The 18,058-nt window shown below is 45.1% G+C and overlaps 1 protein-coding gene across 1 annotated transcript in view; it reads left to right on the top strand.

Moving 5' to 3' along the window:
* WNT2 (Wnt family member 2) overlaps nt 1–13,714 on the top strand; it is a 44,801-nt gene extending 31,087 nt beyond the window's left edge. Inside the window, 1 exon segment of the mRNA NM_001168699.1 lies at nt 12,578–13,714. Coding sequence (NP_001162170.1) covers nt 12,578–12,807 — 230 coding nt within the window. The 3' untranslated portion in view covers nt 12,808–13,714.
* Nucleotides 13,715–18,058: the final 4,344 nt, after the last annotated feature.

Raw genomic sequence — 18,058 nt, 5'->3', positions numbered from 1 at the left:
CTCGAGGTCCCTTCCAATCACAAGCCCTTCAAGTTTCCAAGAGTGTTAAATATCCTTAATTGTTCCCCCCCAAAATGATAAGCTCAAAAACCGATTAAGGAAGATATTCTTAGGACAACAACAACAAAAGACATTTTCCCCTAGCCTTCAGTTGAACAAAGGGAGCACTCTGATGTTTGACTGGAAAGACTGCTCAGATTCCAGGAGTACGTACAACAGCGTGATATGGTGCATATGACATTATGCAGGCCACGTTGGAGGTGAGATCTAGGAAGCGGGGCTTTTGGGGATGGCTGTTCTAGCGGTTATGTGGTTATCTGCTCTGGTTATTGCCCCAGGCGTCTGCAAATCAAAGGAGTCCTCAAGTTAGAGATAGTCCATCTCTGAGGAATGCCGTTGTCCTCTCCAGAGAAGCGGTTGCACCTAATCACAGGCCACTTTCACCCCTTATGACGTAAAAACCCTGACCTGGGCCAGAGGTCACCCTGAGGTCTCCTGTCCAACTGTAGGAAACAAGCAACCCTCCACCTCTCCTCAAGTTCAAAAAACAGAGTTCAACGGTTGTATAACCTGTTGTCCACGGAAAGCCCGATAGATGGCTGACAGCTACAAGCCTGGAGTGGTGCAAATGCTAAGGTATCACTGTTTTTTTCTGCACAAATCATATTTGGCAAACAGCTTGGAGCCCTTGGGAACACAATCCCAACCACAGTTTACAGAGATTCACCGATCCAGACATGCCCTGTGGTGGGGCCTGGTTTGCTGAACCTCTGAGATTGTGACCTGACTGAAAACAAGGGAACAGCGTGTCAGCCGGTAGGAATGCATGGACCTTAGTTTGATATTAAATGCGCAATTCCTACAGGACCTCCTAGGTCCCTCATTGCTTCATGGATCAAATATGTATTGAGCCCCTTCTGTACGCCAGACACTATGATAAGCCTTTGGAATGCGAAGACGAGGAAGCCAGACTCGGTGCTTGGCCTCACAGGCCTTCACAGGCCCCCCTGGTCTCTGTAGATGAGCCAGGTAGTGGGCACGCAATAGGACGCAGGCCAGGTGTGGGGGTCCTCAAGCCCGGACAGGAAGGTGGCGCTTTCTTGGTTTCTGTCCACACTCCGTTGCTCTATTACTAGGACTTACTGTACATTTGTAATTTGGAAAATTAAAGAATAGGTTATTTAGCCCTTTCAGCAGTGAGATTTCATTTAGAAATTCATGAATTGATATCTGAAAAGTGCTAAGACAGCTAAACCAGGAGAGAATGAAATGAACAATGTATTGGTGAGGCTTGTGAGTCACCATGTTCATAGGCAATTGTTGATTATGTTGTATGATTAATATTAATTACCATCCAGAGGACCATCCTTTCAAATTCTTAGTGGCATGTAACACAATTAGCCTGCCCCCCCTTCCTGAAACACAGTCTCCCGATTTTCCTCCTGCCCCAAGAGCTGGTCTCCCCAATTTCAGTTGCTAGTGTCTCTTCTACTTGTAAATTTGGAAGGATTTTGGAAGGAGATCTTCAGGACCCAGGCAGGCCCTCTTCACTTCTCCATCTGCACTTTGTCCCTGAGCGGCCTCCTCTTTTACAATGGCTTTAACTGCATCTCAGGCCTCATCTGGGTCCTACCCCCTGCTCGACAGCACCTCTCAGGTTGCCCACATTGCTAGCAACCTGATTCTATTAAGTGAACGCTTGATTTTTCCCACTCCCAAAACCTATTTTCCTCAAGCTTCCTCTTCTCAGAAAATAGCAGAGCCATCCACTCCATTGGTCAAGCCATAAACCTGCAAGTCATTTGCTACCCTACTTTCTCACTTGCATAGTGGCCCATCACCAGGTCCTCCTCAAATGTATCGAGGATCTATCTCAGAAAGCCTTCTGTTCCTTCTTTTAAAAAAATTTTAACGTTTATTTATTTAGAGAGAGAAAGAGCGAGTGGGGGAGGGGGAGAGAGAGAGAGAGGGAGAGAATACCAAGCAGATTCCACACTGTCAGCATGGAGCCTGATGTGGGGCTCGAACCCACGAACTGCAAGATCATGACCTGAGCTGAAACCAAGAGTTGGACACTTAGCTGACTGAGTCACCCAGGTGCCCCAGAAAGCCTTGTTCCTTGACTCATAGCATATACCAGGAGTTTTAGTTAATTTATTTAAATATTTGTTTGCTATCTGTCTGTCCCACTGGACTCTGATTCCATGATGGCAGGAACTATGTCTGTTCACCACTGGATCCTCAGCACACAGCATATAAACATGTGTTGAACTGAATTGAATGGCAAGTTATAAACAACTTAAAATATGCTCATCATGAGCTGAAATGAAGTCTTAGTTATGTTGGTGCAGCATCATAGCTTAAATGACAGGTAAGTACTAAGCATTATAATCACCCATCACTGATTATAACACATGGCCTATGAAAATTCCCACTTAAACTGAACTGTTAAATGGAATTTTTCTCCTCATGTTCAAGTGCATTAGGGCACCATTTACAGAGCTCAAAATGTTGGTTGCCCATTTCCCTGGTGACGTAAAAGTCTCAAATGCAGCAGTAGCCTGTATCAATTGCTTTTAGTTGCCACCAAATACTCTGTGTGGGGCCTTTTTCATTTACTACTATCAGTGGGATTACTCGTTAGTTTATCTGATTTAGTTGTTAATGTAAGCAAAAATACTTTTTACATCCAATATTTACTTTATGTTACAGGCATGATCTGTAAATCTGCATTACCATTCAGAATATAGATGTGCTAGAATTATTAAACTTTTAGGATGCACTGAAAACGGGCCCGTATGTGAATTAACTGACAGTGGCAATCAGATTGAATTTGTGAAAACTGAAAAACAAAGCAGCAAACTTTTTTCAGAAAAAAAGAAAATTTCAGAAAAAAAAACCCACAAAAAATTTCATTTTCTATTTTGAAGTCTTCGACATAATTTGCACTAACAAAACATTTGTCAAATAGATGTCCTTTTTTGTAATAGAACAAAAATCATTGCCAATTACCATGTTAATATGCTACAAACAAAAGAGTGATGTTAAAGTATTTTTAAATAATATATTTGCTTCCGTCGTGTAAGCTTTCCCCATGACACCTATTTTGTACTGGTGTGATCAATCCGTTCTTTAAATCTATGAAAATCCCATATTTCTAAGGAAAAATCCTGGCATTACACATCAGCACACTTTCGTGCCACCTGCTGCCATTTTTACTGATTACTGACTGGGTAGCCGTGGGCAAATTAACTTCTTCAAGTTTCCTAAGATATGCAGTTCACCCAGAAACTCCCAAGGGTCCTATGATTCCATAAATGAATGAGTGAATTATTAATTAATTTCACTCTAAGTTTGCAGTAACAGAACTTGAACTTGATGCCACAGACTCCCTTAGGTTGTCATTTCGAATCTGTGAGATCTTTTAAAACGTTGTGATATTTTTTTGCGTGTTTTCTCTATATGCCAAGTGAGAACATGAGAGTGGAAAGCAGGCTGTTAGCTAGCTTACTCTTCCCATAGTGCCGGAGGGCTTGGTGACTGCTCCCTGGAGAAGTGTGCCCTCCTTCAGCAAGGAAAAGCTGATCTTAATTTCTAAGAAATTGTTTTTAATTTAATATTTAATGAATTGGGAATCTGTATGTGGATGGCTGAGTATTATGCCGTGTATAGAAGAAATATAAGATCTAACCTCTGTCCTGGGGGAGACAAGATGCATGAGAAATCATCAAATATTTCAAAACAGCATATGAGCCCTATTGTGTGACATGCAATATAAGGGCTTCAGAAGGGAGCCAGGAAGGAGGGAGCACAAGCAGGGAGAACTCTGTGGAAGGTGCTGAAGTAGGCTTGAATCTCGAAGGATGGGAGGACCTCCCATCTAATGGAGTGAGGACAGGCCTGGACAGCAGATGAGAGTACCTCCTGTGAGGAAACAGTCTACACAGCTGTGACATCAGGAAGTCACTTCAATGGGACAGTGAGGAGGTGGCCTGATTACCAGGGGTCCAGGTAGGGGGCGGTGGGAAATAAACTTGGGTAGACTAGGTAGTGCCAGACATAGAAAGCCTTGAAGAGTCTGACCTTAACTTTAATTCCATGATAGGATTTGCTAATTTCATGGAACATGCTTTTTTTTGCGCCAGTTAACCTTTTCCTGCTTATTATACAAATGTTAAATAAAATCATCTGAGATAAGTGGAGATATTGTCTTTCCTAGTTTTAGTTTTGCAATTTTTACTGTGCGAGGGGCAAGCCGTGCATGTAGATGAATGTGCGGTCTCTAACATTTGCTCTAACATTCTTCTCTTCCCTCGATAAATCTGTGTCATTAATGACAACATGTAAGTCAACCAGAGGAGAAACAGCCGATTGGATGACGGGCTTAAGTGAATCTTGCTTTATGTCCTAATGGTCAACATATGGGCTTCTGTCAGCCTGGAGTGGCAGGAATTTCCAAAGACACAGGCCCATCCACAGAGAAAGAGCGCTCGAGAAAGCGCTCTTTCTCCAGGTCCCAGAGGTGCAGGTCTGGGAACTATTAGCAAAAGCTCTGCGTCCTCCTCTGCTGTCAGGAAGATGCATGTCAGTGGAGACAGAAATGTTTTTGCACTGGGAACCCTGACTCCATTATTAATTTTATAGCTCTAGGGATGGGATGCTCGATTCTGTAATGTTCCCCTCGCATTGCCCCACTAAAAGTGAGTTCTCTGGTCCCAAACTTACGTGATTTAGAAACTCTGATTCTTTATCATCCTTTTCCCCCAGTACATATGTGAGCTCTGTGCAGGGTGAGGACAATAGCAGGGAGGAGAAAGGCTGGAACTCCCACCTTCCCATGGCATAGACGTTACAGACTGCCCGGATCTTATGGACACTGAGTCTAGGCAGATGATCTAACAGTGTGGTTGAAGGTGGCAGAAGAAGGTTGGGCTCGCTGAGCCTGAGTCTGCCATACTGTCTGGGAACTAGGATCTGTACCCAGGCGGGCCATACATCTGAGCACATTTCACAAACTTAGACCTAAGGGAGTCAGGGAAAAAAGCTTCCCACCTGCAACTTATCTTAAGGAAACTGAGGAAATGAAGGTGCAATAAGAGATAACAATACAAAGCAATATGAATGATTTTTAAAATAAATGTGAAGCATCTAAATATGTATTTATCCTCTTAACATATCAATTCGGGAAACTAATGATGGAGCCATTACTCAAAAGAGTTTTTAAAATTTCCTTTGAAGTATTTGTAGAGCCAGCCATACATACTTTTGTACATGCTGTATGATGCAAACATTTGACCTATAAAGATAATTTGGCTTTTGGAAATGTCTCAGTGAATCTTAGAGTAAAGTCAGGGGAGAGTTATGTGAGTGATCAGGCTAAGATATGCCATTTGAGGTGAGATGCAAATTGATGCTATTGGCCTACCTTAACCAGTAAAAGTTCTACTTAGCAAGCGTTGTTCTCAGTGTTTGCAGCCACGGCCCCATCAGTGACATATATTAAAGCCACCTTAAGGACACATACATGTTTTGGAGATGTGCATGTTGGCATTGCAAAGAAATCAGTCTCATCTCTCAAAAAGGTGACAGGAATTCCACAGGAATATCTGTGCAGGAAAAACGCAGTGTCAGCTGCTAACCCCGTGTTAATTAACTAGCCGTTTTCATTCTCGTGTAACTGTAGGAGTCTTAATTGTCTACGGCATAGCACACGCTGGAGAAGAAGTCCCTTCCCAAAAGGTTACATGTCAGGATCATTGCAAGTCCTTCATTTGATAAAATAATGAAGGTAGAGAGCAGGAAGGGTGCTAGCACTCTGCTCTTGCACTTCTGCCCGGGAGCCTGCTTCCTGGGATCTGGCAGGGCTCGGGGATGGAGCTCTCTGCCAGATGTCACTGTCTCTGCCAGTTAAGAGCTCAAGCTCTGGAGTCACACAAGCCTGGCTTCAAATCCTGACCTGCCACCTGATAGCTGTGTGACCACAGGCCAATTACTTACCCTTCTCCTTTTCCTCATTTCCAAAATGGTGATAACAGTACCTACTTTATAAGCTTATAAGAATTAAATGAGATAATATGGGCAAAATGCTTATCACGGGGACTAGCCCATGTCAGTGCTCCATAAGTATTGGCTCCAATTATGAACAAAAAGAAGAGAAAGAAGATGAAAAAGAAGGCAGAAGGGAAGGGCGAAAGAAGAAGAATGAGGAGAAGAGAGGAAAAAGGAAAGGATGCACGGGCTTCAGGCTTACAGGTGTAGCTGACTATCTTAACCCAGGGGTTCCTGTTGTGGCCCAGGCAGGGATAAGTGACTCATTAGTTAATGGACTGGTATATTGTTTGCAGAAAAAAACAGTCTAAAAGTGTGTATCTCAAATATTTAGAACTAAACAAGCAGGAAGATTATAAAACTCGGAGGGTCTCTTTCATAAAGAGCACACACATTTACAGCCTTGATTTTTGTCTTTTACGGTAAGAATAATGGTGATCTGTTTTGGAAAAGATAATGGGAGGTCCCTAAAACAGTATAGCCCTATTGCTATCAATAATAACGGGGCTTTGTTATAATTCCAATAAAAGAAAGCAATGCCAGCAAATTTTGTATAGATTCTGCAGTCTAGAAATGTGCTTTTCAGGGCTTTGATGACATGGCTCTATATTCTGCTCAAATGACAGCAAGTGTCAAAATTGCCCTCCTGCCCTTACAGTCCGTCATTAAGTCTAATTAGATCCAAACCCCAAAGCGGGGCCAGTTTGTGGTCCATCATCCTGCAGCTTCGTCCTCTCCCCAGACGACAGAGCCTGCCCTGTACCTCTCAGCTGGCACATTCCTGGGGGTCACAGGTACCTTGCAGGGGCCATCACTCCTCCAGGCTGTGACCTCACCACTGTTCTCACATCAGTGGCTCTCAACCTTCAAAAACCCCTCTCATCTTCCTTCTTCTGGGCCCTCATTACACCCTGTTTGGGCGACCAGTGGTATTAATTCAGATTCATGGTGTTTTCCAGCATTCTGTAACTGAACACTGAACTACTGAGATCTCAATGCCAGGTCTTTGTTTCCTTTACTGAAACCACTTGTGAGTCAAGCTCTTGTCAGTGGCCATCACTTTGACTGCTTCTCCCAGAGTTTTCATGGTGTTGGAGTCCCTTCACTGAGCAATCCTTCTGTTCAGACAGGGTCGGGTTCAGTTTTGTGCATCCGGGGGACCATCACTGAAGCTGAGTCAGATCACAGCTCAAGACCTCCTTAGGCTTCAGCCCACTGGGAAAATGTCACCAAGTTCGATGTCAGTGAAAAGCCCTCAGTCTGATTCAGGACTGAGACACTTCACCTCCCTGTCCTAGCACCCCACCCCCACCCCCGTACCTCAAAGCATCAAGCGGGGAGAGAAAATTCCAGTTGCATGAATTCCTATTTTGATGACAGCATGTTGGCGGAAGCAAAGAATGCTTATTGGTGTGCAGGGCTTACCGACAAAACACAAAAAGGTGAAAGAAACTTCAGAGTCGCCTCTGGGGGTGGGGCAAGTGAGAGGGCTCCGCACACCCACTGGGGGTCTCATTTATGCCACGGCTTCAGCTGCCACCTCTGAGGTAAAGACTTCCTAGTCTGAATGTCCATCCTGACCTCTCTGCAGAGTCCGGAGGGTATTTCCATTGAACATTTCTACCTGGATGGCCCACTGTCACCCCAAACTCGATGTGTTGAAAACAAAACTCAGTATCTTGGCTCAAAGCCTGCCCCTCCCCAGGTGCTCCCTCCCCAGGGAAGGTCAGCAGCATAAAACCAGTCACTCAAGCCAGAAGCCTGGGAATACTGCTGACCCTCATCCTCCATATGTCCTGTCAGTCCTGCCTCCTTGATATCCCCCCCCCCAGCCCATAACCTCTTCCACCCCTCCCCACCCCTGCCACTGTCCTTGTCCGGCCACCTTGTGCCCTGACCAGGGCACTTCACTGCTCTCTAACTTGGCTCCTTGACTTCACCCCGGCCCCCCAGCACCCACAGTGAGCCTTCTGAAACATAAATCCACCATGTCCCCCTATTGTGTAAAAACTCTCTATCACATTCCGCTGCCCTCACGTTAAAAGTTTTAACACCTTGGGGCACCTAGGTGACTCAGTCAGTTAAGCGTCCGATTTCAGCTCAGGTCATAATCTCACCGTGAGTTCAAGCCCTGCCTTGGACTCTGTGCTGACAGCTCAGAGCCTGGAGCCTGCTTCAGATTCTGTGTCTTGCTCTCTCTCTGCCCCTCCCCCACTCATGCTTTGTCTCTCTCTCTCTCTCTCTCAACAGTAAATAAACATTAAATTTTTTTTTTTTTTTTTTAAGTTTTAACACCTTAGGGCGCCTGGGTGCCTCAGTCAGCTAAGCATCCAACTCTCAATTTCAGCTCAGGTCATGATCTCAGAGTCATGAGATCAAAGCCTGCATAGGGCTCTGCACTGAGTGTGGAGCCTGCTTGGGATTCTCTCTCCCTCTGCCCCTCCCCCGCTCGCATGCACATGCACTCACGCTCTCTCTCTTTCTCTCTCTCTCCCCATGACACAAGGCCTTCCATGTCTCGGCTTCTACCTGCCCCTGCAGCCTCACCTCTTGCCACTCTCCCCTTGGAATGCTGAGTTCCAGCCACGTTAAACACCTTTCAGAGCTTTGCTGGGTTTCCTGGTTTTGCATATGTGGCCTCCTCCCTCTTCTTGTTACTGGAACATAAAACACATACAGAAAAGCACACATGTCACGTGTACAGCTCAGGGAATTGTCTTAAATGAACATAGCCATATAATCTAAGCCCAGAGTAAGACCTGAAGAAGACTGATATTCTAGAAGCCTCCTTCACGCCCCTTTTCACTATTCCCCAAGGAAAAGTACCACCCTGGCTTCTAATAGCATAGACTGGTTCTTCCCACTTTGTGCTTGACATAAACAAAAACCTACCAAATTGGGTCAGCTGTCTACTACTGCATAACAAACCCACAAACTTCATGGCCTAAAATAACCTTAAAGTCCCACCTTGGGCCTCATCGCTCCTTGCAGCCATGCTCTTCTGTCTGCTTTGTCACCAAGCTTCTTGAAAACTCCCCACCCCACACTCGGTGTCCGTCTGCCCATTCACTCCACGATCCACCGCTCCATCGTGTCATTCTGCTGAAGCGCCTCTCAGCAGAGGACCCCAGTTATCTCCTTCATGCTGAGCCAAATGAACAACTGTCAGTCTTTTCCAACGTGACCTCCTCCCAACTCGGTGAGTCACCAAGTCCTAGTGATTCTCCCTCTTGAACCCATCTCGCATTTGTCCTACCTCTGTCCCCGGTCATTATCTCCTGCCTGGACTAATCCCACTGCATGAAGGATACCTCCCCACTCCAAGAAGCTGTTTCAGACTTCTCATTCCCACATGTATTCTGTGGATTAAAAATCTGGACAGACTCACCACTCACCATGGAATAAAACCCACACCGCTGCCAGACAGGAAGGCTCTAAACCTGTGCCCCAACTCCATTTCCACGCTCTTTGCCTAATTCACACCTGTGCCGAAGCCGTGCTGGCTCTGCACGGGCTCGTGAGTGTGCCGCAGAGGCTGCTGGGAGTCTCTCTCTCCTACCTGGAATGCCTTCTGTCCCATGTTCCCTCCAGAGCTTCTACTTATCCTCCTCTACATCCTATCTCTGATGCCACCTCTTAAAACTGTGCTGTTAACAGCTCCTTTTCTGATCCTGTGTGCTATTGATATTAATAGCAATAATTATCATTATGACATGTTTGGCTCACTCCCTCTAGAACATAAGCTCCTCAGGGCAGGATCTTCATTTTGTTCCCTGATAGATCCAAGCTCCCACAGCTGTGCCTAGCACAGGGTAGACACTCCGCAAACACTTGCTAAGTGAGTAGAAGATTAGCATTAATTGAGCACTTATTATGCCAGGTGCTTTCATGCATGATCTCATTCCCTCCTGACCACAGCCCTATGAGGAAGGAACTGTCTTTATTCCAGTTTTTCAAGGAAAGAAATGGAAGCTTGATAAGATTGCATAACTTGCCCAAGGCCACCCAGCTGATAAATGCCCAAGCTGGAACTTAAACTCTGATATGTCCCAGCTCTAAATAACCTCATTCTACCATCCTGAGCTTTGTTTACAGTGGTGCCTTGCACAAAACCCTACTGTGGGTTTTTTGTTTTGTTGTTGTTTTTTTTTTTTTTACTGCAACTCTTCAGCAAATGGAATATTTGAAGTAATGGAGCGATCTCTTTACATATTTATCTCTTCATTATATTAGGAATTCCCAGAATATAGGAATAGGAAGTGAATTCTAATTATTTTATTTCCCCACCACCACCACCCAAAACTCTACACAGCCCACACAGTGTCTTACACGTCTGTGTTCATTAAATGTTTGCTGAATTAAATGACGGGTGTGCTGCAAAGCAGGACTTGGCAGTGAGTCCCTTCTGCACAGGCAGTGGTTTTGAGCACTGTCCTGAATCCAGCCCCAGCTGCCGCCTCTTCTAACTCTGTGCTTCTTCAGCACGATAGAGGCTCACGGCCATCCTTGGCTGACCCCATCTTCCACCCTGACCCCGGCCCTTTGCCATCCTTCCTGTCATCATGAAATCCCCTGCCTGTCTTCCTGCTGTCAGAGGCGTGATCACGTACAGCAAGTTGTGCCCACCCCTCTCCTCTGCTCGACCCCACGCCCTGCCTGGACCTGGCTGCTTCCCGGGTCGTTCGTGACAGGCAGGGCAACATGACATTTCTGTAGATATTTGGAGCACAGCTTGGACTGTGATAAACAGAGAGAGAGTCATGAGACACTGCAAGAATTATGAAGTGGGAGGAATTCCATGTTAAATGATGGAGGAACTGAAAATGAATGAAGTCACTGTCTTTCATTCCAATGTACTTTTTTTTTTAATGAAGAGTTTAGCTTCTCTAGGTTTGTCAATTGTTTAGGATTGTTGATTGCAAGCAACAGAAATTGGAGTGGTTTAAGCTGAAAGGGGAAGTTTATTAAAAGAATGCAGAATCTCTAGGAACCCAGAGGTTAGAATGCAGCCAGGCTTCAGGGACAAATGGAAGCACCTCTGGAAAAATAGTCCAGGATCTGGGTAGCATCCGCTTTCCACGTCTCGTCTTGCTGTCTGTACATCTGCCTCTTTCTTATCTCTCTGTAGACCTCCACTGGTCCACACGCTTCATCATAGTACATGGCTGCCAATGGCTACTGAGTCCATATTAGGCAAGACTGCCTGCCTATCTCCAACAAACCTGCAAATCCCTGGGGAAACCTAACAGATTTCCCCAGCACAAGTCAGGTCCCCAGCTCTGGTCTGATCACCTGCCACCAGCTGAGCCGGGTCGTGTTGTTCAACATGGCTGCCAAGTGCCCATTTCTGTGCCCGAGAAAGAAGCAGAAAGGATCATCATAGGTGGAGCACACTACACAAATGTCCACTGCACTTTGTTCTGCTCTATTGCCCAATAATGCTCTTGTAAAAGACTTCTGGGTGCTTCTCCAGGAATAGAACGGATTAAGAGGCTTTCTATCTTTTTTTTTTAACTTTTTTTTTCAACGTTTATTTATTTTTGGGACAGAGAGAGACAGAGCATGAACGGGGGAGGGGCAGAGAGAGAGGGAGACACAGAGTCGGAAACAGGCTCCAGGCTCTGAGCCATCAGCCCAGAGCCTGACGCCGCACTCGAACTCACGGACCGCGAGATCGTGACCTGGCTGAAGTCGGACGCTTAACCGACTGCACCACCCAGGCGCCCCGAGGCTTTCTATCTTTAAGAGTCTTTTTCAGAAACAAATTCATAAAGATGAATTGCCATTTAGGAAACCTCACCCTAATTAACTAAGACAACAACATTCCACTGTTAATTCCTAGCAGGTCTTTATGCCAGTTTTATTCACTGAAGGCTTAGAATCCTGGCTTCAACAAGAAGCCTCACACACATCTAGATGGCCCCCTGGATGGCAGCGCAGACGGTAAACCAGACCAGGTGTTGCTCCCTCCTCAAGGTCTTACACAAATGATGCCCACACCTCCCCTTCAGCAACAAGCTTTCTCTTCTCTTTCTAAAAAGGCAGTGTGGTCAGGCCTGGGTAGGCCGAATCCTCTCCCTTTGAGGGTTCCACGCCCTGACAAATGTGGAGAGCACTAACCTGGGTCACTGCTTCCTTGATGTGGTTTGAGGTCAGGAGAGAGGGAGATATACTAGATCCTTCTTTCCATCTGATCTGGCCTTGCCCATGCAGTGACCCATCAATCCTAGTCTGGGTAAAGAGAAACTGAAAGGTTTATCCAGCTCAGAAGTGGGATCACTAGAGTTAAAGTTGCCCAAGGTAGGTCCAAAGTTTTGTGTCCATCTATCCTGCACTTAGTCCTCTGGGCTCCACTACACATGCCGCAGCTGGCCCCTGGGGAGGACAGATGCTGCCTGGGCCATAGAACAGGTGGTGTTGGGGTTGGGGGGTGCAGGGCCCGCTCCCGGAGGGTGGATTCTCCTCCTCCCGAGGCATATTGTATTCTGCCCACAGCTTTGCGGTGACACCTCCCTCACTTGTCTTCCAGGCTCTCTGGGTACAGCAGGCCGTGTATGCAACCTGACTTCCCGGGGCATGGACAGCTGCGAGGTCATGTGCTGCGGGAGAGGCTATGACACCTCCCACGTCACCCGGATGACCAAGTGCGAGTGTAAGTTCCACTGGTGCTGTGCCGTGCGCTGTCAGGACTGTCTGGAGGCCCTGGACGTGCACACATGCAAGGCCCCTAAAAGCGTTGACTGGGCGGCTCCCACATGACCCCAGAGGAGGTTGCCATCACCTTCTCTCCTGCAGGGACTCCACTGGATCTGCAAGGACACTGGGCCTTTGGGTTTTCTCGGAGAGATATTTCCTAAGGCATGTGACTTTGCCTCAACAGAAGTCCTTCCTCTCCCACCCAGGTGGCCCCAGAACTGGGGCCACATGTTGCACACAAAGCATGCCTTATTCCCTCCGCCTTCGAGCATTCTGGGCCGCATCTCTTCCTGGTCAGGACAGACTGCTAGGAGGGGAGGGGCCGGCCACATCACTGTCTCCACCCACCTAGACGTTTCCTCTTTCTAGAGCGGCTGGCCAGAGGGGAAAAGAGTGTCCCAAAGGAGCTTTCTCTGTGTCTCCCAATAAATGATCATAGTTCAGAAATCCCATACTTCTCTCAGGAGGGTAAAGACAGCAGGACCAACTGCCACCGAATTAACTGTAAATCCTGAAAAGACCAAGCAAGGCTTTTGCCTGATCAAGTGATTTTCGCAGCCACCACGTCCAGGGGTAATTGGTAACTGCCTGGAGAAAGATGGCTTTCAAAGAACTTCAGGTTTAAAATGCATATTTTTCAAAGCACTTATTGCTATATTAAAATTTGACGTAACAAGATGGGACTGTTGTCCTTTGGTACAGTTTTGGAATCTTTACAATAGCAAGAGCCTCAGAAAGTCATTGCTTTGCATTGACTTAATATAAAGCAACTTTATATATAAAGTCCCCTTAATATAAAGCAACTTTAGGGATCTCACTTAACATCTGAAGGGAATTTAAAAGAAAGATTGATGATCTGGCAGTATTCTGACCTATTGGGGGAGGATGGAGGAGAATAACAGTGAGTAAAATATCAGAAAATGTGTCTGTACAGATAAGGAGAAAAAGGGGAATAAAATTTCTATCTGGTATGATGCATGTGACCCATGGAATTTTTGTAGTTGAAATGGCCTTCAGAATGATAACTTTTGGGATGGCAAGACTAGGGAACCAACATGCTGACAGAGAGGTTTCCAGAGGTAAGTCACGCCTACACGGCCTGCACCGTGAGCAGATGCCCAAAAGAGGTCCGCCATTTGTGCCAAGGAGCATCAGCATATACCCATCACCCTCCAAGCACATTTTAAAGACCTGCCATATTTAATTGTGTTCATCTGAGGCTGACAAGATGTCAAGATATCATAGCCTCAAGCAAATGACACATAGTCTTGCTTATAAGGTTGGTAACCCTAGTATATTATATGGCAAACAAATCGTAATTTAGAGACTCTATTTAAGGGACCCAGCTGTAATTATGGGAACATCAGTGTGCAGATTGTGGCCAGCTTCTGTCATGATCCAAAAGATGACTTCCAGGGAAAATGGAGAGGCTGCCACCCCATTTTGTATATTAAGTGAAAGAAAGGCGAAATATCTGAAGTTACTTCTCATCCGCTTGGCACAATTAGGTTCTGGTTCTAAATATGGTCTCTTTGCTGAGCTACATTTATTAACAGGATGTTCCATTCTATGCATCTGGTGTCACACTGATGTTTGCTCATTCGTCCATAGCCTGGCCTTCAGTTTCTCCATCCTTGCTCTGCAGCAGGACGTTTAGACTGAGGCTCACAGACATCAACCTGCTGAGGTACTTTGTCATAATTGATACTTGCCTCCTCACCCTCGTAAAAACAACAGAATTTATCTCCTTTCTCTCACTCCCTAGAGTTAGTCATCTGATTTTTCCAAAGTGGTTCTTTCCTCTTTTTATTCTATGGATTCAGAGGCAGGAAGGGGGAGCATGACAGAATTGCTCAGAGCTCAGTGTGGGCCTTCCGCAGGGTGTGGGAAAGCCAGGCAGGTGGGCTCGGTCTTAGTTACACTGACGCTGTCTGTGAATGCCTTCCTGGGGGGATGAGGGGACTTTCATGGTGGTCCCACAGCCATCAGCCCTTCTGCCTGCTGGATGAATTATGAAATCATAAATCCATAGGTGTGTTGAGAAATGGAAAGGATCTAAGTAGACATCTCAGCTCCCTTCAGTTTGTATCTGGGGAAACTGAGACTGCGAGAGGTGAAGATCTCTGTGCAAATATCTGCCACTGCTCTCAAGCCCCATCACAAACAGGACCACATGTTCAGAGCAGTCAGGAAAGCCAAGCACTTTATCTAGTTTGTCTCGGAATTAATGCAAGTGGAGTCTAAATAATTTTAGCATCCAAAAGGGATGGTCATGATCTCTTAATTCTTGGGATGCTTTCTTTTAAAAAAATATTTTTAATGTTTATCTACTTTTTGAGGGAGGGGGAGGGGCAGAGAGAGAGAGAGAGAGAGAGATACACACACAGAATCTGAAGCAGCCTCCAGGCTTTGCACTGTCAACACAGAGTCCTGATGCGGGGCTCGAACTCACGAACAGCAAGATCATGACCTGAGCTGAAGTCGGACGCTTAACTGACTGAGCCACCCAGGCACCCCATAACCCCTAGGATATTTTTATCTGACTTTGTTTTTTTGCTGAGATGCATCCTACTTGATAAGGAGCAAGGGAACAAGGTGTACCCATGCAGGAACCTGCATAAATTTCCCTAATCTGTAAGGGAGACCCTGGCAGCCATCTGAAATGCCAGTAGGTATCGCCATTAGGGAGGGTATAACAAGAGACTGAAAGATTTTTATCTGTTTTCAAATAGAGGAAATCTCCACTATGGAAAAAAATTAAAAACAGGTGAAGATAATTTCAAACTCATTTTCTTTAGGGCTTGGTTGAGGCTCCACAGTCCACGATTCTAAACTATACTAAAGTCTTGATTACCTGAGGCTTTTAAGGCAATGTATGGCACAAATTACCCAAAACAAAATGAGAGACTCCATTCAGATCCCCTTAAAAATTTCCTCCCAATAAAAATCTTATTACAAAACAAAGTTTTCTAGGCCCACGATGATGCCAATTAATGTTCTGCAACATCTTTAAAAGTTCTAACAGAATAGGAGATCTTGACTAATTCAGTGGAGTTTTCTATAATAAAGATGTAATCTGCACGTGACTCTGAGTCTTAGCAAATTTGTTGTCCTCAATAAATTTGCCTCCCTAAATTGGTTTGTATTGGACTGATCTTTGTATTCTGTGAGCACCTTTGTCAAGGTGCATCTTCAAAGTATAAGAGACTTAATTAAAAACTGAGAACAAACTGAGGGTTGATGGGGGGTGGGAGGGAGGAGAGGGTAGGTGATGGATATTGAAGAGGGCATCTTTCAATACCCCTTAGCACTTAGTGCTTTCAATACCCGTTGAGCACTTAGTGTTGTATGGAAACCAATCTGACAATAAATTTCATATATTAAAAAAAAAAAAAAGGTGCAATCTAGTTACAACATCTTGGATAGCCTCTCACGTTTAGCTCCAGCACAAAAGCCCCAAGTGCCAGGACCACACTCAGTGGTGGGTCTTTGCCCCTCCAGGACGGAGGCCCTGGCATATTACTGGACCACAGATGCTCAGAAGTGGGAGAATCATAGGGCACCCCAGAATACTGATTATCTGCTCTCCCTTAAATGGATGTCACCAGACTGAAAGGAACATCCCAGAAGAATCTACTAATGGCAATTTATTCTGTATGGGGCTGGATAATGGGAGAAGGATTAAGAGGGAAAGAGTCAGGTGGCTGCTATTAAGTGACAGGCTGAGTGAGCGTGGTGATGGTGAAGCGTGGCTTTTTCAGCTCTTGGGAGTAACCTCCACCCTTCCTGCTGTCGTTGCTTCCCTGTCCCCTCCCAGCAACTACTTCCCAAGGCATCAGGAGGCCCAGAAGTGCAGGGCCTCAAGCCACTGCTCACATTCTCCATACCTGTTGTGTAGCTTTGCTCAAGGCTGTCAAGGTTAATTTCAAGAGATGTTCTCAATTGTCACAGCTGTATTCTTTTTTATTGGAGTTATTACAAAGCTTGAAAAACATCAGGCCTCACATTTCTTTTTCAAAGAAAGTAGCTTTAAAGTGAGAAAATCTAGCTTCACGTTGACATTTCTCAGCTTTATTAATTTATTAAGGAATCTTACATCAACTCTGCAAAACCTAAAGCGAGGCTCCCTTAGAAGCAGCCAACATGACTGTACACGCACTTGTCCTTGATGGCATTTTTAAGCCAACATATTGTGATTACTTCTCATTTATTAAAGGCTGGCCTGGAGCTGGTATTGTCTCACTCAGCTGGAGAACATTCATCTCGCCTCTTGCCTGCTCTCAAAATAAAGGCTCAGAGAGGTGTCCAATAGACCAGAACCATTCTTTTGTGTCTATTTACTGTACTTCAACCCATGTTTCCTTATCTTAAGAGCAAGAAGTGTACTCTTAACAAATAAACCTCACCAGTTCCAAAGCTGGTAAATTGCTTTTGTCAGGTCTCTGCTGACCTTCTGAAAAACAATCTGCTGGTGTAAGCTGACAAAGGCCTGCTTATTTTGACCTTCTCCTTACCTAGGCAGAGAAAATTTTCTGTCACTCATCCATGAGAATGTTCTTTACATTTTTCAGGGGATCAGCAAGGTGACAGGTGGTTTGCAAAGCCCAACATGATTATTATTTTTCTAAATCATAGTTGTTCCAACTCCAGCTTTTTTCCCCCTGATATTCACATGATTCCTGTTTAACCAAACCTCCCACATCCATGAGCTAATAAAAGTGTCACGCAGATTGTTACAAAGAACTATTGTTATTTACAAGTCTACATTTTCTGTGAAATCAAAACATAATAAAGTGAATTTTCAGTGTTGACTTTGTTATTTTAAACTTGTGATAGTCTTGCCAAACCCTCTGGTGAAAAGAAATCCCTGCAGGTTATGGGAATTATTCCCTTGTCTTTTCTCAGGACTACACGCAACACAAGTTGATCAAGAGGTGCCTTTCAAGTTTGTAAAGATTTTCAGGGAGGACAATTGGCTTACCTTACTGGTAAATACTCTTGTAAGTTCATGGTTAAGACTCCCATTCCTGATTAGAAAATTATTCCACATTTTCACCCTGTGTTCTCCCCTGGCTGCCACAGGAGTGCTTATCCTCTCTAGGAGTCAGCATGCTTTGGCTGTGTTTGTAACCTCAGTGTCTCTCCACGGCAGCTAGACCTACCCTCCACTGACTTTTCTTAATTATTACTTTCCATGTAAATGCTTGCTTTTGGCCTACATGGTATTTTTTCAGCTTGATTAGAAACATACAGGATCCCTTGCCCCTTTCTTGAGATCTGTGTATCCTGATTTTGTGTGCTACTTATACACAAG

This window comes from Felis catus, chromosome A2 (genome assembly GCF_018350175.1).
Source record: "Felis catus isolate Fca126 chromosome A2, F.catus_Fca126_mat1.0, whole genome shotgun sequence".
NCBI lineage: Eukaryota > Metazoa > Chordata > Mammalia > Carnivora > Felidae > Felis > Felis catus.
Note: the sequence above shows the minus strand (reverse complement) of the source record. Positions and strands in the feature narration are given on the sequence as shown.